The sequence below is a fragment of the Nothobranchius furzeri genome, chromosome 5 (genome assembly GCF_043380555.1).
Source record: "Nothobranchius furzeri strain GRZ-AD chromosome 5, NfurGRZ-RIMD1, whole genome shotgun sequence".
NCBI lineage: Eukaryota > Metazoa > Chordata > Actinopteri > Cyprinodontiformes > Nothobranchiidae > Nothobranchius > Nothobranchius furzeri.
In genome coordinates, this window is record NC_091745.1 from 34,050,132 (window position 1) to 34,073,331 (window position 23,200).

The window sequence follows — 23,200 nt, forward strand, 5'->3', positions numbered from 1 at the left end:
GACCAAGTAAGAAACAAAAATACAGAAAACCCAAAAAAAAAAAACATATAACATCCAAGAAATTTCATAGCAACCTTGAGGTCTCATAAAATACATTCTTAGGTCATACAGTCAGTGTGTAGCTTATAAAGAATGTGACATACTGCAACACTCAGATAAATATGTGAGGTAGACTAAAGTGAGAACTACTCTTAGGTTTACAGAATAACAAAGAAAATGTTGCTCACCCCCTTTAGACAGGTGTGGTACATTCACGCTTGGAGTCTCCCCGAACGCGGTTACGAGGCACACCGTAGGTGAGCAAGTGCATCTTATCTTGGAGTTTCTTAACACGCCTGTAGGCGGAATAAGCAATCACGGCCGTGATGAGCCATCCCATCCCCAGGGCGACCAATGTGCAGATTAAGGTTGAATAATCTGTGTCAATGTAGCGTCTTGGGCGTCAAAGTAAGTTCACGCGGGGTTTGTGTGAACTTAACAAATTTGGTTCCTTCAATCAGTAATTGTTGGTCAATTTCTAAATCGAAGGCAAAGTTATAACCCTGGAAAGCGTCCATGATCTCAATCTCTGAGTCATGCTGTTCGAGGTTGAGGTGATGGAGTGTCAGGTTTCTAGTTCAAAGTGGAAATGCCTACCGTCCTTCCAAATACCAATGTTCAGCATCGACCTAAACCTATAGATGTGAGGTGTCACAATTATGGGAACGTTTAACAGGAAACCGAGTTCTAATTTTTTTTCCAACGTGAATGGGCATTGCACTACTTAGGCTGTACGCTAGGTGGATTTGTGAAAGGTGCACAGTAGAGGGGTAGCAGCTGTCAAGCTATCTTTGAGCAGGTCCAGTGGTACCAAGTACGGGGAAATACGACTTTCAACCAAGCTGTCCAGCGTGGAACTTACTTCCCTGAGCAGGTCCTGCATCAAATCTCTCACCACTCATGTGTACACAATATCCTGACGTATGGTTTCAGACAAAGTCTTGATTGCACGTAGAGATTCATTAATCAGAGCAGAATGTAGGTTGACAGTTACAAGAGTACCCTGTAAGGTTTTAGTAAGTACTTCCTGTTAGCGTTCTAGGAGGAGTTTCTCTTGGTTAGTGAAAATGACGGCGGGGGGGGGCTTGGTTCTTTGTCGGTTAGTACATGTTAGTGGGTTAAACGTGCACTTCCCCCCCTTTTCCATTTCCATGCATAGAACTATGTAGCGACTACGTCTACCTCCTGCGGGGAGTCTGGTCTCTGTACCCGCGGGGATGGTTTGACGTAGGGTTTGATTTGGTTTGCATGCACCCATTTGTAGACAGGCTCCTGTCTCGCTTTGGTGATGCGTAACCTGTATGCAACTGGAGAGAGTTTTGCCACGATCTCTGTTCTAAAATAAAATGTTTTATTTTATTTTAATTACCTTAAAAGACTCAAAGTCTCTTTTTACACTTTATATTTATTTAGTCAGGATCGTTGTCAAGTCGACGCCAGAAACAATGAAACACAACTTGAATATCAGATGAACAACAAGGCTTTATTCAACCGGCATTCATACAAGTTATCAATCATGAACGAAACATTTCTCTTACCGTTGCTTATGGGTGGAGAGCTGAACACCCCAGTTAGAAAACGTAATCCATGATAGGTGAAGAACTGAACACATGTAATCCATGAACCTCGTCAGGTAGAATCCTTCAAGCAGCTCTAACCCCCTGAGCTCTGCTCTGCTCCTTATACATTCCCTGATGTGCGTGCAAAGCTGCACACCTCCACCATGATTACCTTGATTACATCCTCATGATCACATTATGTTCGGCTCTACCATGATTACCCTTGATTACATCCTCATGATAAGTGTGATTGACAAACAGTAGTGATCAATAACTTATATAAACATGATAAGTGTGATTGACAAACAGTAGTGATCAATAACTTATATAAAGCAATTATACAACAGATGACAAGTTCATTTTTATTACATTCCACTCTTGAACTTTTCATCTAATTTATGTAACATATCCATCACCATTTCCCTATCAAAACCAACGTCATTTATAACATACCTTGTAGTTCCACTTTAATTTTCATCGTAGTCTTTGCATTATTACCCAATTTATTTCTCTTCTTAATCGAATAACATACCAACAAATAATAAGATTACACAATGTTAGAATGCTGATTATAATTAATGCTGCAATCATAGGTGGAATTAGCACTTTATTAGCGGTACTCGACATGCCTGTAAATATATCCCACCAATGATGAGCGGAAGCCTGTTCAATCAATGTAGCAACATGTTTTATTTCCCCTTGTGCCACAAGAGTAGACACCATGAGCCTGGAAAGGTTGGACCTATGAGAGTCAATCAATTTTGCCACTTCAGTGGAACCATCCAATGCGCATTTGAATCGTTCCAGTGAGAGTGTCCAAGGGGAGTGTAAAACCTCCCATTGTATCTTAGTCAGCCGACTAGATACAGTGTAATTACTCAACCAATAGGTCACGTTATTCCATTCCCACATATGTATACCCTTGAGACAACCTGAAAAGGGAACTGAAGGTACCTGTGGGGAATTGGTCATTGTAGCCACGCATAAGGTGTTAGGACCCACCTGCCAAAACTGTTCCTCTGGGGGTGTGACCGTCCAATCACAGAGTACGACCCTTGAATCAGTGAAACATGGATTGCTATGTCCTTTTACCAATGGGCAGGCTAAACCCTTATCAGTCTCATCACAGTGTTTTACTTCATATGTTCGATTTGTTTTAACATCCCACCACTCTCCACTAACATGGAGATACCAAAACCCTTTAGTGGTTATCACCGGCAGTATCTGATATCTACACACAGTCATTACTGATGTCATATTATACTGATCCCAGTATCCAGTACACATAGATTTATTACAAATCGTCATTCCTGCATGTGGCTGTAGCCATAATGAACTACTGATGTTCCATAATGTTCGCCATGCATGATAGTTATTACTCATTACCTGTATTTGAAACCTATTTCTTTGTGTCTCAGCATGAATAGTCTGCAAGGAACAGACTGTCCAATTACCTATGTGTGACAAATTATGCAATGCATCATAAGTTTCATTCCAAAGCTTTAGATTCCATTTAAATACACTTTTCCACACATCACTTCCTTCTAACTGACTAGATACAGTCGAAGGCATCCATCTTGCAGTCTTGGTGACAGCTTGTGCGGTGTATTCTCCAGTGTTGGACAGCATAGTTCGTGTTACCTCATTGTCTGCTGTGTTAGCCAGACCATACAAAGTTCCAGTTCCTCCTAGCACGGTGTCATACCATGCTCGCCTCCTCCTGTTGCAAGGCGGAATAGGAGGGAATTTCACAGTCCATCGCACATATTTGGCTACCCTTATTTGTCCCATTTGTTGACAAGTGTGAACCAGGGGAGCTACAGCTGTCTGCGTAGCTCTAGCTGTGTCGGGCAGCACCCAGAATATGTACAAATAGGCGTGTCCTCCTGTGATTACAGTTCCATTCCTGATCCAGAAATCGTGATCAACCTTCATACTCCAATTTGTGCCATTTTGTATGCAAGTACCATTCCCCTGATGGTATGCACAGATGCGCGCTGCAGAATTAAAGGTTACTGTTGATCCTTGAACCAACACCCCCGGGCTGATCACCCTTCCTCGGAATTTAAGACATCCTCTGCACCGGTACATCTTACCGGTAGATGTTAGGTTTCCCAAGTAGCAAGCGTCATTTGCTCTGCATGTGAATGTGCCTTGAGTGCGGTTGGACATACTGCTAACCAATTCCAGATGGCCCATGACCCCTTCTTCCAACACTTGTCCTTCCGTGAGCCCCCAACAGAAATGTGCCCTCAGTGTGATGACAGCGAGGACATGGAGGACGATGACCAAACATCCAACACCACCAGGTCCGCGGAGCCCATCCATCGCCTCGACAAGGGTTCAATCCTTTTGTAGGGGAAGGGGACCCAGTCAACCACCGTCACTCAGACACCCGCCTATGGGATACATACAAAACTGCAGATAGAATGACAAGCATTAATTTTCTCTCCTGTAACATTTGTTTATCGGAATATTAATCCATTTTTCCTCTCCGGGGAACAATACACTTACCACAGCATCTTTTCCCTGTGCAATAATCTCTCCAGCTCTGGGAGGACCATTGAGCTGCTCCACCCACACTTTTGCCCCCGCAGTAAAGTCTGATGATCCAAACCCAGTTTCACCCCTCTGAGTGATAGTGGTAGGTTTAGTAATCTCTTCAACTTTGGACATTACACACCGTTTGATTACTAACTGAGCTATCTTGTCTCCTTTTTCCAGTACCAACGGTTCTTTACCTGTATGCTGACACACCACACCTATTTCCCCTTGATAGTCTGAGTCTATTACCCCAGCTAAAATGGTTAGACCCCTCAAAGCTAAACCACTTCTTGGACACACATGAGCATAAGTTCCTGGTGGACATTGAATTCCCAATCCTGTTTTTACCACTGTCACTTTATTGGTTACTAAAGTGATGCTTTCCAAGATTTTAAGATCTAATCCCACAGAGCCCGCAGTTGCTCTAACAGGGAGTTCTGCCTCAGAAGTTAGTTTCCACATTCGTATAGGAGGGTCAGTAGAAGTTGTTTCCCTTCCTGCCCTGGCAACCATTAGCATCAGTGGAGTAACTCCATCCCCCACGGGTCTGTTATTTAACTGATGTACTGCCCTAGTCAGATTTTCTCTCCATTTGTCCAAAGAATTAGTAACCGATAGTTTCCTTAGTTTCTCTTTCAGTAACCCATTCATTCTCTCAATGAGTCCACTAGCTTTCGGGTGATATGCTACATGATAGATCCATTCTACCGCGTTGTTCTCTGCCCATTCTTTGATCTTATTTCCAGTGAAATGGGTACCATTATCAGTCTGAACCTGCAAAGGTAGTCCATAATAGGTCTCTATTAATGACAGACATTTCAATGTAGCCTCCTGATTGGCGTTATGACACGGATGCACCACCAGTACCCCTGACACCGTATCCACGGCTGTGCATGCATACTTACAGTTTTTACTTTTTGGCAATGGTCCAATGAAATCAATCTGCCAACACTGTCCCGCTTGTTTACCTCGATGTATCTGTCCCTGTATATGTCGAGGGATTCTCTTTTTCTGATGTTGACAAGGTTCACAATCTTCTATGGCAGTTTTAATATCATCAATGATGAGATCTATTCCTCTGTCCCTCGCCCATTTCAATGTTCCCTGCACACCCCAATGTCCAGCAGTAACGTGAGCCCATTTGGCTAATCCAGGACTTGATTGTCTTACAGCCTGAATTTTCACTATCTTATCTACAGTCTGATTATGCAGGGATTCAGGATCATTGTTATTAGTATGAGCATCCACATGTAATACTGACACAGGAATATTTTGGCATTTCTCCCAAATGTCCTTCCATAGGTCAGCTCCCCAAACCTCTTTTGAATGTATCTTCCATTGTGTAGCATGCCAAGTTGGCATCCAAGTTAACATTCCTTGGGCTACTGACCAGGAGTCAGTATAAATACTTACTCCCTGCACCCCAGCCGCCATTATTACCATGTGTACTGCTTTCAACTCCGCCCATTGACTACTCTTTCCTGTCCCTGTGAGTTCCATAACTTGTTGTGTACCAGGGTTAAATGCCCCAGCCTTCCATTTCCTGGTTCCTGCCACATATTGACAGGAACCATCAGTGAACCAGGCTCGCTCCTGCTGCTCTGGGGTGAGTTCGCTCCATCTTACCCCCAGTTTCACAGGAGAATCCTGGATTGGTTTTACCTCAAAAGGCACTTCATCCATTTCTGGAACGTCTGCCACTTGCTCGTGGAGCATTGATACTCCTTTTTCTCCTGGTTTCATTCCCTCAGAAACATACCACTTCCATTTTATGATGCTAGCCTCTTGAGCTACCCCTATGCGGTGAGTTGTAGGATTGCTCATGACCCAAGTTAGAATGGGTATATGTGTTCTCATCATTACTTCATGCCCCACAGTTTGGGCTTCTGTTTCCAACAAAGCCCAATAACATGCCAACAACTGTTTTTCAAATGGAGTATATCTCTGTCCTGCATCAGGCAATTTCCTAGACCAAAAACCCAAAGGTTTTCTGCACCTATCTTGTTTTTGCCACAAACTCCAGTTAGCATAATCATTTACTGCAGAAACCTGTAACTCCACTGGTCCTGACAACATCTTCCCCAAAGAAACAGCTTGTTGGATTGCCTCTTTAGCTAGTTCAAATGACTGTTGTTGATCAGGCCCCCATTCAAACTGCTCCTTCTTCCGAGTGCATCTGTACATAGGCTGCAAGATCTGTCCTAAATGAGGTATGTGGTGTCTCCAGAACCCGAACAACCCAATATACCGCTGAGCATCTGTCTTATTCTGTGGTATTGGGAACCGTGCTATTTTCTCTTTAGCTTTAGTTGTTATCTCTCTTTCCCCTCTATTCCAGATAATTCCCAAGAACTTCACTGACTGTGCAGATCCCTGCACTTTCGCTGGATTTATCTCCCATCCATGATTCTTCATATGTGTTATCAGAAGTGGGAGCAATTGCTCAACCTCTTCTTTAGTGTTTCCCTGAATCATGATGTCATCAATGTAGTGTGATAGCAATATGCCTGATGGGATCTTTAAAGTCGACAGATTTTCAGCCACTATCCTATGACAGATTGTGGGTGAATGCAAATACCCTTGTGGTAATCTGGTGAAGGTGTACTGTCTTCCTTCCCATGTAAAGGCAAACTGTTCCATCTTGTCCTCAGGGATAGGTATGGTAAAGAAAGCATTGGCCAAATCTATCACCGCATACCATGTACCAGAGTGATGCTGCACCCTTTCCACAATCGTGATAACATCCGGAACCGCAGACGTTAAAGGAGGAGTATGTTTATTCAGCGCTCTATAATCCACAGTCATTCTCCATGAACCATCTGATTTCTTCACTGGCCATAAGGGATTATTCCACCGTGTGGTGCATGTTTTCAAAACTCCTGCCTCCAGATATTCTTTAATAGTGTCCGTAATTTCTTTCTGACCCCCAGGCAACCGGTATTGTTTTTGTGATACCACCTGTGTTGCTTCAGGAATGGGAAAAGGTGTCATTTTGACCTTGCCTACCAAAATGGTGTGGATTCTGTTTATACCAAAACAAAATCGACCATGTTTCAGATGAAGAGTCATTCCGGCCAATATATCCATTCCAATAATCCATTCCCTTGCAGGAGCCACTACTACACTGTAATTTCTAATAGGTTGATTTCCTATTTTTAAGGGCAAAGTTACTCCCTTTCCTACTAACATCTGCCCCCCAAGTCCAGTCAAAGGTACAATGTTTCCCTTTATTTTATCAGGATTGCCATGAATTACCGAGGCCTCCGCCCCAGTGTCAACCAATGCCATTACTGTCTGTACTGATTTTTTCCAATAAATCTGTAATTCCACATGTGGTCTGATATCATTTATTGACCATCCTGAGGCACTGGCAACAACCCGAGCTTGACCTTCATCCTATTCATCATCATGTTCCCTTCGGTGCTGTTTTTCCTTTCTACGCTTCACTGCCGCCACCTGATAACACTCATCTGAACTCTCCTCCTCTGAAGATTCCTTGGGAGGGGCGGAAGGTTCAGCAGGCTTCGACGCCACCTCCCTGATCACATTCTGCAACATTCCAGCCAATTCTGACACAGACATCCTGTCGTCCTTTTCAGGACAATGTCTGAACTGACAATGGACCTTCAGTCCCATTTGGCTGCATTTCTCCATCAATGCATTAGTGGGCAATCCATCAATCTCCTCAAACGGCACTCCCGCTTGTCGCAGTGCCCTCCACAGATCTGTTCTAGAGGGGCCCATTGCCCCCCCTTTACGACCCCTTGAATGTGGATCAATCCTGGGTTTATTTTCAGTTCTAGCTCCCTCTCTCCTCGTCTCAGACCAATCACCCAGCGTGGTGAGTTCGCCAAGACGATCTTTTATCGCGGCAAAAGTCTGGTCTGCCGCGCCAAACAACAAGCTGGTCACCATGGGTTTATAATGTGGTGGGGCATGTCTGATGAGGTGATCTCTAGTTGCCTTAGAGATGTTACAGTCCACCACTCCAGCTCCCCCGTTTCGAGCCACTTGCTCTCTAATAGTGAGTCTGGTGAGCCGCTGAATGGCATCTCTCACTGTCTGCCATTGCCCTTTAATCTCAGACCAGTCCGCCGTGGTAGGATAGATTACATGACATGCCAGAGCATATGCATCCCCCACATTGAAATCTTCATCAGCTGGCAATGCCCGGACTGTAGCCCGGTATTCAGCATTTATCTGTGCATCAGTACTTAATCCTGAAAATCTCATGGCATCACCGGCATCTATGGCTATATCACACGCGCCATCCTCCATAAGGCGATTAAGCCAGGAGTCAGTTGGTTCGCCTGGGCGCTGTTTCAGCTTCCCATTCATGTGATTTAACTCATCTTGTGAATAATCCTCTAGCGTTGTTAGCAGCCTAGGGGCGGGTTGTGGCTGCTGTTGTAACATCCTTCTTATATTACCCGCCTCATCGAGTTCCGGCCGTCCCTGATCATCCACCATATCTACCAGTATCGGTGGAATAATTTGCTGTTCTCGCCGACGCCTAGTAATAGGTCTTTGTTCTGACATCTTTATCCCCTGTAATGATGGATACAAGGGCTGAGGTGGTGGGTCAGGTTTAATCGCCCACTCCTCCTCCTCATCATCCCCCCAAAGATCCCCGTTCCATTTCTCCGGGTCCCAATCTTCACCAACATTCTTTACAAACACCCGGATCTGAGCAGGACCTGTTCTACGAGGTCGCTTCTTTTCCTTCCTTTGCGCTCGAGACACAAAAGTCAGCGTTTTATCCAAAACATTCTGAGCATGCTTTAGCTCTTTCCCCATCACACACACTCTCTGCTCAAACTCTGAGCATGATTTTTCAACTTCTTCAGCATGGATTTTCTCCTGCGCCGCTCGCTCTCTACAACTGCTCAATTCTAACTCCTGTTTTTTCCATGCTTCTGCAAAAAGCCACATCATATCTCTCACTCCTGCCAGCGGCGCTTTTTCTTTAACTTCTATCCGTGTCAAACGGTCCAGCACCACGGCGGGGCTGACCACTCCATTTAACTCTCCCCACGGCCCAGGGCGTCCACCGCGCTGCCTTAACATATCACCAATGGTTCGGAACTCCTCCGTTTCCCAGCCGGGAATCGGCACGGGAATCGGCGTTCCCTCCCCAGAAGCACTCGGCTCCTTTTTGCTTCTCCAAAAACACTTCATTGTTGCTGGAATAGCTTGACTGATCCTGTTCGTGACGCCAAAAATGTTCTAAAATAAAATGTTTTATTTTATTTTAATTACCTTAAAAGACTCAAAGTCTCTTTTTACACTTTATATTTATTTAGTCAGGATCGTTGTCAAGTCGACGCCAGAAACAATGAAACACAACTTGAATATCAGATGAACAACAAGGCTTTATTCAACCGGCATTCATACAAGTTATCAATCATGAACGAAACATTTCTCTTACCGTTGCTTATGGGTGGAGAGCTGAACACCCCAGTTAGAAAACGTAATCCATGATAGGTGAAGAACTGAACACATGTAATCCATGAACCTCGTCAGGTAGAATCCTTCAAGCAGCTCTAACCCCCTGAGCTCTGCTCTGCTCCTTATACATTCCCTGATGTGCGTGCAAAGCTGCACACCTCCACCATGATTACCTTGATTACATCCTCATGATCACATTATGTTCGGCTCTACCATGATTACCCTTGATTACATCCTCATGATAAGTGTGATTGACAAACAGTAGTGATCAATAACTTATATAAACATGATAAGTGTGATTGACAAACAGTAGTGATCAATAACTTATATAAAGCAATTATACAACAGATGACAAGTTCATTTTTATTACAATCTCAAATGGTCCTGACCAGCAGGGCAGGAACTTCTTAGCTTTGCGTGCCGGTTGGGCGAACCGAAAGTAGAATACTTTGTCACCCACCTCGTATTCGCGGCTGGTTGTCTTTTGGTCGTAGTAGGCTTTAGCGCCTTCTACGTTGGTCTCCAGTTTCTTCTGAGCGTGCGCGAACGTAGCTCTGAGGTGTGTTTTCAAGTCTGCCACATACTGATGAGCGGTATAGGCAGTGGCAACACTGACATCCTCTGGGTGATACAGGAGGTGCAGTGGTAGAGTCATCAGTCTGCCGGTCATCATCTCAAAGGGCGTAACCCCTGTGGATCGCTGGGGAGTGGACCGTATGGCCATCAGGACCAGAGGGAGCTTGACGTCCCAGTCCTTCCCAGTGGAGCAGACGTACTTTTTGAGCATAGAGACGACCGTGCGGTTCATCCGTTCGACCTGTCCGGATGACTGTGGGTGATAGGGGAGGTGGAATCTCACTTCCACTCCCAGAAGTTCAAACAGGGACGTCATTACACTGGATGTGAAATGAGTTCCCCGGTCAGAGTCAATGCAGAGTGGAAGTCCCCATCGACTGAAAACGTGGTTAATCAGCAGTACAGCGGTTGTGACGGCTGTATCGTTTGGCGCTGGAAGGCACTCCACCCACTTCGTGAAACTGCAAGTTACAGTTAGCATATATTTGTTTCCTCTTGCCGATTTGGGAACCGGTCCAACCCAGTCGATCTGCAGGTGGGACCAAGGGAAGGTTATTCCCCTGCGTTGCAGTGGTGCTCTAGCAAGCGGCTGGGAGGGTTGAAACTGGGCACAGACGAGGCAGCCTTGGACATAGCTGTGTACGTCCTTGGACATCGACGGCCAATATGCTACTTCTGTCAGTGACGCGAGCGTAGCTTTTGCTCCGCGGTGACCTCCAACCGGAGTGTCGTGGGCGTAGGCAAGCATTACTCCTCTGTGGTCGAGTGGAACGACCCAGCGCAGCGGGCTGTGATCGTCACGCATGTAAACTAACAAATCGTTTTGTAGTTTCAGGTGCGTGAGTTGACGATGCAGGGTTACCAAATCTCGACTTGCGCCAGTAGGTGGTGACGGTTGTTCAGGCATCGGTCCCTTTTGGAGAAGCTCGCGGATGAGCTTCAGATCAGGATCTTGTTCCTGCATGGTGACTAGGTCCGCATCATGTGGTTGTCTGCCTAGAAACACTGGTACCTCAACGGTCCGAGGTTCGTCTGCCTGTTTAGCATGGCGACGAGTAATCGCGCAGACCTTGTGAACGGCCTTGGGTGGAAGCCACTCGTCTTTGAATTCCCAGCAGGTTCCCTGGTCAGCACCGAGCTTAGCAAGGCGGTCAGCTTCGTCATTACCATCTTTCTCTGGACCTAGGGTCCTGGAGTGACCTTTGACCTTTTTCCAGTAGACCATTATGCCTTTCTCAGTGGTGAGCAGATCACACGCTAGGAATAACTCCGAGTGTTTCACGTCTCTGTTCCTGGCGTTTTTCATGTGGTTCTCCTTCCACATGGGGAAGTGAGAGATGAAGCTGTGTCTAGCGTAGTTTGAATCAGAGCAAAGGACGATTTGAGTGATGTCCAAGGCTGCCGCCTGCTGGAGGGTTATCAACACTGCAGCAATTTCGGCGTACTGACTAGACTTTTGGCCCAACCGGTAGTGATTTGGTTGCTTAGTGTCACAGTCCACCCAAACAACTCCAACCCCGGCACGGAGCTGGCCTTCGTGAAGGTAGGCGCATCCGTCAGTGTAAACTTTCGGAAGCCCTTGGCAAACATTCTCATCAAAGTAGCGATGATTGGATGCGGTTGGGTAGACTGCGGCAGGTGTGTCCAGGGGGCCCATGACGGAGTCAGAGTCACAGTGCTGGCAGCCTGCTAGCCCTTGTCCTAGCGCTAGCTTGGTGTTCTGACCATACTTGACCTCAATGTTGTATCCTTGGAGCACCATCATCCACGTCGCAATGCGGCTGTTTGACACTCTTCCTTCGCGCAGTCGCTGGCTGTTTAGGAAGGTGACAGGCTGATGACACGTTTCAATGATCACTTTCTGTCCACCGATGTAACTACGAAAGTGTTCGACGGTCCAGACAGTAGAGAGGAGAGCTCTCTCGCAGTCTGAGAACTGGAGTTCCACCTTGCTCAGAGGCTTGCTGGCGTATGCCACAACTCTCATGTCCTGATCGTGTTTCTGCTTCAAAGCAGCGCTCAGGCAGTGAGAGGAGAAAGTCGCCTCTATGTAGAACTCTTTATCCTTGTCTGGGTAAGCCAGACAGGGTGCGGACGCCAACTTCTGTTTTAGGAACTGGAAGGAGAGTTCTTGGGGTCTGTCCCACACGAAAGGTGTGTCGTTCCGAAGCAGCTCAGTGAGGGGCCTCGCTGTTTCAGCGTACTCCTCAATGAACTGTCTGGAGTAGTTGCAGACTCCGAGGAAGCTCCTGAGTTCAGTCAGATTAGCTGGGGCTTTGATGTCCTGAATGGCTCTAATGCGTCCCGCTTGGGGCTCGACTCCATTAGGGCCAACCAGCAGTCCAACATACTCCACTTTGGTTCGACACCACTGTCCCTTGAGAATCGCCAATTTAGCTCCGGCGTCAGCGAGCTGTTGCAGCACGTGACGGAGTTCGGCCAGGTGCTCCTCGAAGGTTCGACTCCTCATCAAGATGTCATCGACATATATGAGGTTCCCTCTGGAAGCAGCATCTGACATGGCTTTGTGGAGGAAGATGTTGAACTCGGCAGGTGAGTTAGAGTAGCCAAAGGGGCAGCGGTTCCAAGTATATTGGCGATTTCCAAAGGAGAAAGCCAGTTTATACTGGTCCGCCGGCTCAACCTTCATGGTCCAGAAGCCGTTGGCTATGTCAACCGTAGAGAAGAAACGAGCATCTCTGACTCTGGCTAGCTCCTGATCTAAATGGATCATAGGCCACCTGGAGAGAGGTACTTGTTTGTTCAGTGCGCGATAGTCTATGGTGAGACGCCATTTCCCAGTCGGTTTCAGAACCGGCCAGATGGGAGAGTTGTAAGTGGAGTTACACTCTCTGATGATGTTTTTCTCCTTCAGCTGATCGAGGATCTCCTGGATCGACTCATAAGCAGCGAGGGGAATCTTGTACTGACGTACAAAAGTAGGAGGGGCATTCGGGTTCGTTGGAATGCGAACCGTATGCAGGTTTGTGAGTCCACAGTCCAGGGAGTCCCTGGATAAGACGGACTGAAACTCGTAGAACAGGCTTCTAAGCTCTGCTCTCTGCTCCTCTGACTCCAGCGCATCCGCTTTGTCAAGCTGCTGGCTGACTTCGGCCTCGAAGCCGTCATAAGGTTCAGAGGAGGAGGGTCTCTGGTGTTCCGGGCTTTCAACCGGTGACTCAGAGGGTTGAGTATTTATTGCAAAAACCGTTAGACACTGACCGCTGTCAGTATCTAAGGTTGCACTGCAAATGGGTTCCTCAGGAAGGGCTTCATGCCGCTTGATGGTAATCATTTGTGAAGGGAAAGTAATGAATGTGTCTACACCAACCTGTCTGTCGTTCAAGAACAACGGAAGTTGTCCGATCACGGGGACTGAAAGTTCGAAGTCATGGAATGAGCTATCTATCAGCATGCCCAATGGCTTTCCTGCCGGCATGTGGATAGGACTCCGGGTCGGATTTTCGACCAACAAGTAGGCAGAACGATTGTTCAGCTCCAAGAGTGGCGTGCCACAGACGGCTAAGTTGAGCTCCAAGAAGTGTGGTGATGGCTGGAAGAAGGCCTGTGTGCCTGGCAGCTTCTGATGCTTCATCAGGGTCAGACGAACAGGCACTCCTTTGACCTGTGGGGGCAGAACCGTGCTGGCCTCAACCACTGCACGGCAGGCCTGTGGAATGGTCTGACCGGACAGCAAGTGTTCAGGGCCTTCTGAGCGAGGCTCAGAGGATGGTGTGGCTCGGGCCCAAAGGACTTGATTGCAAGTGTCCAGCTGGGCACCTAGTCGAACCAGCAGATCTGCTCCAATGAGTGCAGGTGGATCAAGCTGTGGTATGATGCTGAATGTATGTGTGAGCTGTCTTGCTCCAAGTTGGATAGTCAGAGAGCAGACCTCTGGCGCTTTCAGGAGCCTCTGCGGCCAAGTAGGTGACAAGAGCCGATGGCTACGTGTCACACTGACCAGAAGGGGGTCCTTCTGACGCAGGTGTTCAAACGTCTGCTGGCTGATGGCTGACTTTTCAGACCAAAGAGCAAGGCGAGCATCTGAGATGTGGGTGCAGTTGATGGTAAGACCACCAACTATGTGTGGTGCATATGGCTGCAGGCTGACGTTCTTCAGCGAGCAGAGAAAAGATGAATGTGTGCGGAACGGAGTTCCAGGAGCGGTTTCATGCCTTTGCAGGCGGACATCGTCTGTGGGAGCTGTAGGGAGGGGCATGACCTTGGAACAAGGGTTTTGCTGCTCACTTATGCTGACTTCAAGAATGGAGGATGGTCGGCTGCTATCCGGGTTCCAGGGCTTAGGTGTGTTCACCTGGGCCCACAGTTGACCCTTCTGACAGTCGATGAGGGGAGCTAGACGTTCAAGCAGGTCCTGACCAACGAGAAGTGGTTCAGTGTCTAGCTGGCAGACATAAAACGGGTGAACCAGAGTCATGTCTTGGAAGGTGATGTCCAGCCACGCCCGGTGAGTGATACACTCCCGGGTCTGGGTGTAGCTGGTGATTTTCAGGTCACAGGGTTCTACCTGGACTGGTTTCCCGAGCGACCGCATGGTGTCAGACACGCGATGGAACAGTGTGGAGCACATCAGGGTGATTTCTGAGCCGGTATCCAGCAGAGCATCAACCTGTATGCATCCACCTACCTTGGTGCTACAGTACAAACGGCGAGCATGATCATGGTTTGTTAAGTCACCAAGGAACTTCAGAAATTTAGTATCAGGTTTCTCTGGGGGGTAGATTTCAGGAGACTCCTGTGATCTACCAGTAGTGTTCCCCCAGCTGATCAGGTAGGTCCTGGCCACGCTGGGAGGTTGAGCCACGCCTAGTCATGCGGACGTTGGCTCTGGGTCTGGCTTCTTAGAAGCAGACTTTGGTGCAGGGGTCTCATCTGCAGATCTCAGCTGTTCCTTCTGTTTAGCTAGGAACTGCTGAAACATCTCCTGGAGGTCGGCTTTGGTCAAGTACTCACCTGCGGACTTGCGTTCGGGACTTACCTGTTGGCGGCGCTCCTTAAACCTTCCACTGTTCCGACCTGCCTGCCGTTGGTTTTGGTTGGGCCACTTCCTGTCTGATTGTCCAGACCTAGGCGGCCAATCAGCACCCCCCTTCCCCTGTTGAGGAGATTGGGACTGCTCTCGCGGTTTAACAGGTCTAGGTTTAGCAGATTTTGGCTTAGTGGGTGGAGCTTCTGTGCCTTCAAGCTCCAAACGCGGCTCGGCGTCGGGAGCTAGGTGCATGACGCGGTGATGTGCGTCAGGCTTTTGGGGCTTTCCGCCGGCTTCCCAAGCCTGTTGAGCGTATCTCCTAATCTCCTGAGTTGTCAGTTTTTTCATCCGACAATACATTGAGACTTCGGAGCGAACACACTCGTGCAGGTTGTGAATGAACAGGGATCTGAAGGCAGGGTCTTCCTCGAGCCCAGGGCCGTTTCGACCTTGGAAATAAGCACTTTTGAGTCGGCGATAATACTCTCTGGGGGGTTCGTTCCTCCCGTGTTTGATGGAGAAGGCCCCCATTGTAGCTGACACAGAGTCTGCATACGTGGCGTATTCATCTCTCAACGCTCGGCAGAGCGAGGAGTACCGATCTCGAATGTCAGGTGGTAGAGTTTCCATGAAACCATGCACCGTTCTAGATGTGGTTTTCCAAATTAGCTTGAGCTTTTCCCTTGAAGAGGGTGCTGGAAGATCAAGCAGACAACGTTCTATCTCCCTGAGATAATCGTCGACATTGGATTCATTGGTGTTAGGATCAAAGCGTTCTATGTCTTTAGCTAGCGATTCAATTTGACGTACACGGAGCCCTGACTCACGGTACGGCGCGTCATCCTCTGACTCTGACCCACGGTCTGTCTCAGAGAGCGCTGGATATCGCTGGTGTGCTCTGGGCTCCCAATGTTGACTCCTGGGGCCCAAATCGGGGTTTGGCATGCTGTGGCGGGCTGCTGGCACGTCACATGGGTGTCTTGGGAGGTCCTCCTCCCGGGGCACGTCTGCGAAGTGCAGCCTGCGTCTTTCAACTGGGGCTTCTGCGTAATACGCTCTGTCCGGGTACGGACTGGCGTATGATGCTTTGTCCTGCAGCTGGTTATCGGCATGCCGAATACCGGAGTAGCTAGGATGGGTGGATGGTTGAGGTGCAGGTTGGGCTTGTGGATAACCCCAGCCGCCACCTTGCACCCTTCGTGGACTGGGGGAGCGGTCTAAATAGAGGTGCCGCTCAGCTGGTCGACTTCTCACTGATTGAGAAGGCCGTGAAGATGAGGGTGGTGGTCCAACCTGGGGTTCGAGGGCGAACTGCCCTCGGCCCCTAGGTGGTCCTGAATGCCCTAGAGTGTGTGTAGGGAACGGGGCCGAAGGTTGGGACAGATAAGCTTCGTCTCTCCCCTGCGGCATGCGTCCGTCCAGAGAGTCAAGGTGTTTCCCCCCTTCCCACTGTCTGTTGTCATCAGCAGAAGGGGGCGGGGTCTTCTCCCCATCTTCCCCAGAATCGGTGCGGGTGTCGTCGTCCTCCTCATCCTTCAGACTTCCATTTCGCTGTTTTTCAGCTAGCATACTCTGGAGGTTCAAGATCTCTCGATCATGTTGGAGTCCTCTCTGATAGAGGATCAGGGCTAACTTAGCTAAGTGAACCTGGATTGGTTTTGTACCATCCGGGTTTTCTATTTGATCAATTACAGCTTCTAGCTCGTCGCTACGCTGTTCTTCAGTGAAATCCCTAGAAGGGTAGTCGGGTTCTCGAGCAACCGCGACCAGTTTGGACAATATTTGTCCAGAAAGTAGGCCAGGTTCATAGTCGTGGGCCGCAGCGCCACCTGGTTGCTGGGAGTTGGTCAGTTCACTACTCTGTCCCTCCATTTTTAACAACCGAACCAGAAATAGCCTAGTAGAGCTTCTGCAGATAGCTCAAAGCTGCACCTTTTGGCAGCAACTGCTAGTTTTGTAGCAGAAAAACACTAAATTAACCTTTGTGCGCACAGGTTTTAGCGTTTTAAAATTGCACGGACTGCCGTGACTGACGCTTAAAATACTATTCCTTTCAGTATTTTAGCAAAAGCTGGTGCGTTGCCGTAGCAACGTCTTACAACACTTGCAGTGTTAAATATGCTAGTTATTCCTTCAGAATATTAGCAAACAGGGTGTTATCAGTCTTTGAGTGAAGGTTTCAGTTAGTTATAATAGCCACTGTGAGTTAAAGTCGCTAAATTAGCAGTTAATTTTAGCCTAAAAGGGTTAGTCAGAATTACTTACACACTGCACCTTTAATGAAGAACTGAATTTTAACCTAAAAGGTTAACCAGAATTAATTACACGTTGCACCTTTAAGGAAAAACTGAATTTTAACCTAAAAGTCAACCAGAATTAATTTACACGTTGCACCTTTAAAGAAGCACTGAGTTACTGGTGAGAGTTCGATGCAGCTTCCTGCTCAGCGAAATCAGCACCACTCTGTTGCTGGTTCAAGGCTGAACAGCGGATTATTTTTAATTCAAGCTTTTTGGATTTATTTGTTTGTTTGTGCCGGATAGAAATCTCTGTGTATCCAAGCCTCACGCGGGCTGCACCAATAAAATGTTGGGGTTATTAGGAGCGAACAATTCGTAAGCTTTAACTTACTTTTGGATTCTTCAATAAATTCTGTAAATATGGAACTATTTACTAATTTATTAATTAATTAAGATATTCTTAGATATCTTCGGGGCACCACCCTTTAATTAGAAAGGGAAATGAATCCAAAACTCTTATCAGTCTTTCTTGAAGTTCGTAGAATCCTCGGAGCAGAGACTTCTCTTCGACACAACAAAGCTACTGGACACAAAAATCTGAATTTTATAACATTTAATTAACAATTTGTCAAATGAATAAACAGTGGAATAGATGAATAATAACCGTGTGATATGATTGAAGATGGATGTGTTTGCATGTGATGGAGGATGTATGAATGGGGTCCTTTGTTCTCACAAAGGAGTAGTGTGTGTGTGTGTGCGTGTGTATGGATTCAAAATGGAGTCTTGAATACAAGATGGCTGACCCCTTTGTCTGGCTAAAGTGTGGGTGGCAACTTGCACTTTAACTTCCAAAGCACTTAGAATCAGTAGTAACTTAACCTTAAATCACTCAAAACATTTCAAAAGATCATGAAACAACACAAAAGATTAATCACAAATTAATATCTTTTAGTTTCAGCCTGGCCATGACAGAAACCATTTTAAGATACCAAACAATGATCAATATGCAGTTTATTCTTTCAAAATGACCCGACGGACGTGTTTGGGACGAAAGAGGAAAACACGAAGCTACTTTTTAAGCAATAGCGCGGTTTTATTGCTTATTCTGGACTATAGAGTTAACGGAAGAAGAAGGAGAGAGAGAAAGAGATGAGTTGCTGATCACCAGAAGAGCGAGGCGTCCCTCCCTCTTTGATTTGATGGTTCTCCGTGTTTCTCCGCAGCTTTCGGCGTCGTCCGTCGGTTTGATGCTTTCTCCGTTGTTTGGCGTTCACGAGTGTTTCTCCACGGGCTGGACAGAGACAGCAAAGTTTCTTTCTGTGCTGAGTTATAACTTACAGCGTGCTTGATGGAGTTGTTGCTTTCCTCCGCAGTTCTGTGTCCTCAAACATCAGCTGGAGGGGAGCAGAAACGAGCAGATCTGATGGGCTTGCAGTTTAGTTTCCAGCAGTTCCGTGGGCTCAACTTGGGCACTTAGAGCTTCCGCGTGCTCAAGTTGTCGGAGCGTTGACAAGCGTGTCCTTACCGCCAGGTATCCTGGGCAAAAGAACGAGGATTCTTTGTCTCTGCTGAAGATTTATGGTCTTAGTTCGCGGGAAAAGCTCCACGGCTTCCCGCACATGCGCAGAACGTGTTTCTGGTACTAGGCGGTGACGTCATCACAATGCTTCCGTGTGCAAAGCATCATGGGAAATGAAGTTTCTTGGCGCTGATGTGATTATTTGCTTTTCAGAGCAATTTAAGCACAGTCATTTTGGAGAAAATCACTGCATAGTAATTTCCTCATGAGGTCAGACCCTCAACACTTTCAAACACACTGATCTGTTGTGGGAAGCAGATATTTCTTAGACGAGAGGTTCTCACTCACATGCTGCGTGGGGTTGTTGACAGTGCACTCGTAGTTGGCCTGAGCTCTGAGTTAAAGCAGCACAGCAGCTGTGGGAATTATAGGATGAATATATGTTCCCAGGACACGTCATTTATGCTGCTGAACGTTGCAGCTGCGCTAGAACTTCAAACAGTTCATTAGCTGCTCGTCCCGTGTTTTACCCCACGCCACACAGTGCAGCAATAAATGTGAGCGGCCCATATGGTCGGATGCATATGGATGATTCTGTCACATACATGCAACCCGTCCCGGGGTAATTCATAACCAGTTGGTCTTTCACTTTAAAAGCTTTGACATCCATCACCCTCATTAGTGCTGCAGCCATTTCTTCTTCCCTTTTTCCTTTATTTGGTCCATTTCTATTTAAATGCCTCTTTTAACCTCTCAGAATTATATTCTAGTAAATAACACATGACTTGGGTTGGATGTTAGGATAGGGCGGTGAATGCTTATGGCCCACAATGCAATAAGCAAAAGACATAATTAAGATGGAAGTAAAAGTGAGTCAGGAGTGGAATTGTAACTCCCATCAGGAAGTAAAAACTGGAAGTATTTAGAGGAAAACATGTTGAAATCACAGGATGGTATCTTTAGACACTTTAGAGTCAGATGCTGCATTTGGTCGCTTCTTATCACCTAAACGTTTTATGAATGTCGTCATTGCTAATGTGCAGTAAAATTAAATTGGGTTTATTACCCAGAAGTAGGTTTGTAGAGTAAAAAGCTAACTTTGTGTCAGAAACAGTGCCTGACAGAAAACAGTAGTGCATCACGACCTTTTCCAGCCCCTCATTGCTGAATGTCTTATACTTGTCAACATGTCATTTGTTTGTGCTTGAAACAGGATTACAGAACTGAAAAGCTTTTTTAGGCATTTCCTCTTTAGCTATTTTCCTCTTTCTGTGACTCTTTCTTCATGTCAGACACACACAACCTCTCAGTGTAAACTGAGTCTGAGTTGTTAAAATTTGGCTTGCCTGTCTCTCTCCCACAGAGAACGCTGCATGACTCAACCATACCACATACAGAGTCATGTATTTCCCAAGTCCCGCTCTCACACTGGCTCGAGTTGAGTTTAATTAGCACCTCCATGGTGAAAATATGTGTGAGCGTGTTTCTGAGAGATAAACTTGCACAAATCTCACAGAGGAAGTGTTAAGATTGACAGCGAGAGAGGAATGTGTTGGCTTTCAACACACACACACCCCGTCACACAGCGGGAGGCTTGTAGGTCAGTTATATATGATAAATCTGAGTCTCTGACACAAAGCCGGGGAGTTTGTTTGTTTTTATATAGCTGCACTTGAGCAGTTTATTAATTTTTTTAAAGGGATATTCCACCTCAAAGTGAATTTTGTCTATTACTGTATTTCCCAGAGTTAGATTAACCAGAGAAAAGCATTTTGTAACCAGCGCAGTAATTCTCCTGGTCTGGCTGCCGCCCGTCTGCCTTTGTCTAGCATAAACAATGGAAGTGAATGGGAACTAGTAGCATTTTGTTTGCGAGTGACTCAATAATGACACCAACTATTCATGTAGAGCTCAATAATCATGTCGACTGCAAATGAAAAGTAAGAAGTAACACGAAGTATTAGAAGGAGCCGATTTAGACTTGGGACTATATTACGACAAAGCACCACTGTGAGCCGCTGCTGCATGGTGCATGGATATAACTCAGTGGTTGGAAACGCAAGAGCTGCCCGGCTTCTGTAAACAAAGATACACGTGCGATCTGCACATTATTTCTTTCCTTAGTTAGTTGTAGAGGCTTAATACAAGAACATGCCAGTTACTTGTGTAGCAAAGGGATGTGAAAACAAGCCGAAGGCATACGGCACCTGGATGTTTCACTTAACATTCATGGACTCACCCATCTTGACTTGTGACGGGGAAGGCTGTTGTTGGTTTAGCATCTAGCAAACAGCAGAGAATGTCTCAGCTAGTAGAAGCTAACTGTTAGCATTAGCAACTCCATCACACAGCAGAACTCCTCCAGGCTTGTGTTATTTGTGGGGATAAAACATCAACGTTGCAGAGCAGACAGAGTCAGTGGTAGAGTCGTGTTGCTGTTAGCCAATGAGAGGATAGATGTCCACATATCAGTAAGTAAAATACCAGATCTTGTCATGTTCAGCTCCCTATTCTTCCAGCTAATAGGGAGCCTAAAACCTGATTCATGCTTCTCCGTCTGCATCAGTGCGGAGACACGCAACGCCATTATCCGTCCTTGCGTAGAGCTCCGGCAGGCACGCAAGTATGTACGGAGTCGAGCCCACTTTTTTAAACATCCGTCGAACGAGACGGATTACGCAAGCTTATGATTGGTCAGGACGCCGCTGTTGTTTACAGCACCGCCATTGCAAAGAGAGCCGAGGATAACTAGCGGCAGACACGGAGAAGCTTGAAGAATACCTCGCGAAAAAACTCTAAAAATATGAACATTTAATTCTCCCGTGACTTTAGGAGTGAAAAGATGCACAGCAAGCGTTTTATTTGTGGACGGAAATGATAGGAAACGTTGGTTTAGAGGTAGGGAGCGCATGAAGAGGTGGGAGAATGAGAGACAAATATGTCCGTGTTAAAAGTCTCTTATATACACCAAAAACACAATATAAACACACTATCTTGGACCGATACATGACAGGATACCACAGAACAGCGCTACGCCCTCTGTTGTTGGCCGGGCAATTGCTTTGCAACACTCTCCAGGAGACGGAGAAGTGACGGAGAAGTGTGAGAGCAAAACACTTGCGTCAATCCGTGCGTGTCTGTCCCTTGCGGAGCTGACGGAGAAGCATAAACCAGGCTTAAGTCACTTCTGCACAATGGGTCCCCGGAAGAACGACAAAATGAATGCAAGTCAACGGGGCTAAAAACGCCATTTTCTAATCCGCTTGTTATGTTTCATGAATTACACATATGATGTCCGTGAGTTTTAAAGACACATTTTGATACCAAGAACGCGCTTATTTTCAAACGGGGGGAAACGCTATTTTAGGTTTTGTGTGAAATGTTTTTTTCTTTTTAAAGAATCATTATAGTGTTAAAAACAGCTTAGAGGTGCTTTAATACATGTTTCCCTGAAATACGTAATCTAGCGATGAAACGCGTGAATAAGTCACGTATGTGAAGATGGCATGGAATAGCTGGATGTGTCTGTCTAGACTTGTGATGTACCTGGAGAGAGACCTGCGGAAGGCAACTCCTCTGAGGGAGAATCCCAGCCAGTCAGGATACCTGGGTCAGTGTCTGGACCTTCTGCTTGGACATCTGAGTGCCACTGCACCAGTGATAATGGGTGAGCACTCACAAGTACACACTTCTGTTTGTTTCTTTTTCATGAGTACTTACGCCACGTTAGAAATGTCATTGCTTTTATGTTGTAACGACAGTCAGGTCTTCCCTTACTTTTATTCACTAAATCTGCACACATATAATTTATAGTGTAATTTAATAACCTTACAAACTACATGAAACCTGCACTTAATTGCATTTAGAGTCCTAATTTTACTTTAACTTGATTCACAAACAAGTCTTTTTATAGGTGTACAACTGGAAGATATCACCACCTTAGCTAAAGCTGCAAATGTATAATTAAAGCTTTTCCAGATGCTAGCAGTCACATCACATGTGGTTTTTTGTTGTGCTTTTGTAGCTCTAGTCTCGTCTGCTCATTCACTGGTTTTGTCTCGACCGTGTCCGCTCTTCTCTAGAGGATGTTTTAAACGCACTGGGAGGGGTTATCGGGAGACGACACCCTTCTGCTGCTCAGAGTAAACAGCTTAAACAGACTTTACCAACAGTCTCTGTCGTTCTGGGGCTTCTTTCATCTCAGGTAGACAGGGCCCAAATCATTTTCTCTGTTTGATTTATTTTTGTCTGATTCACTGAAATGATCTGATGTCATCTATCC

At 46.4% G+C, this 23,200-nt stretch overlaps 2 protein-coding genes and 1 long non-coding RNA gene across 9 annotated transcripts in view; 1 reads left to right on the plus strand and 2 right to left on the minus strand.

Moving 5' to 3' along the window:
* The window catches only part of LOC139061563 (serine/threonine-protein kinase ULK4-like), a 191,863-nt gene that overhangs the window by 76,773 nt on the left and 91,890 nt on the right, over window positions 1-23,200 (plus strand). For all 7 annotated transcript variants that reach the window (XM_070551584.1, XM_070551589.1, XM_070551588.1 and 4 more), the window contains 2 exons: window positions 22,452-22,585; window positions 23,001-23,122. In XM_070551584.1, the coding sequence (XP_070407685.1) occupies window positions 22,452-22,585; window positions 23,001-23,122 (256 nt within the window). The remainder of the gene's footprint in view (window positions 1-22,451; window positions 22,586-23,000; window positions 23,123-23,200) is intronic.
* On the minus strand, window positions 1,504-1,882 carry LOC139070028 (uncharacterized). Its single transcript, XR_011520694.1, has 2 exons — window positions 1,820-1,882; window positions 1,504-1,770 (listed from the first exon to the last, which is right to left on the minus strand). It is a non-coding gene; the product is annotated as an uncharacterized lncRNA (long non-coding RNA).
* Window positions 7,537-9,875, minus strand: LOC139070024 (Friend virus susceptibility protein 1-like). Its single transcript, XM_070551591.1, has 2 exons — window positions 9,813-9,875; window positions 7,537-9,763 (listed from the first exon to the last, which is right to left on the minus strand). The coding sequence occupies exon 2, from the start codon at window positions 9,318-9,320 to the stop codon at window positions 7,539-7,541; it is 1,782 nt and encodes a 593-aa protein (XP_070407692.1). The 5' UTR covers window positions 9,321-9,763; window positions 9,813-9,875; the 3' UTR covers window positions 7,537-7,538.

Bases quoted from the DNA above. Each gene is read 5' to 3' on its own strand.
- LOC139070024 (XM_070551591.1), bottom strand. From the start codon at position 9,320: ATGAAGTGTTTTTGGAGAAGCAAAAAGGAGCCGAGTGCTTCTGGGGAG.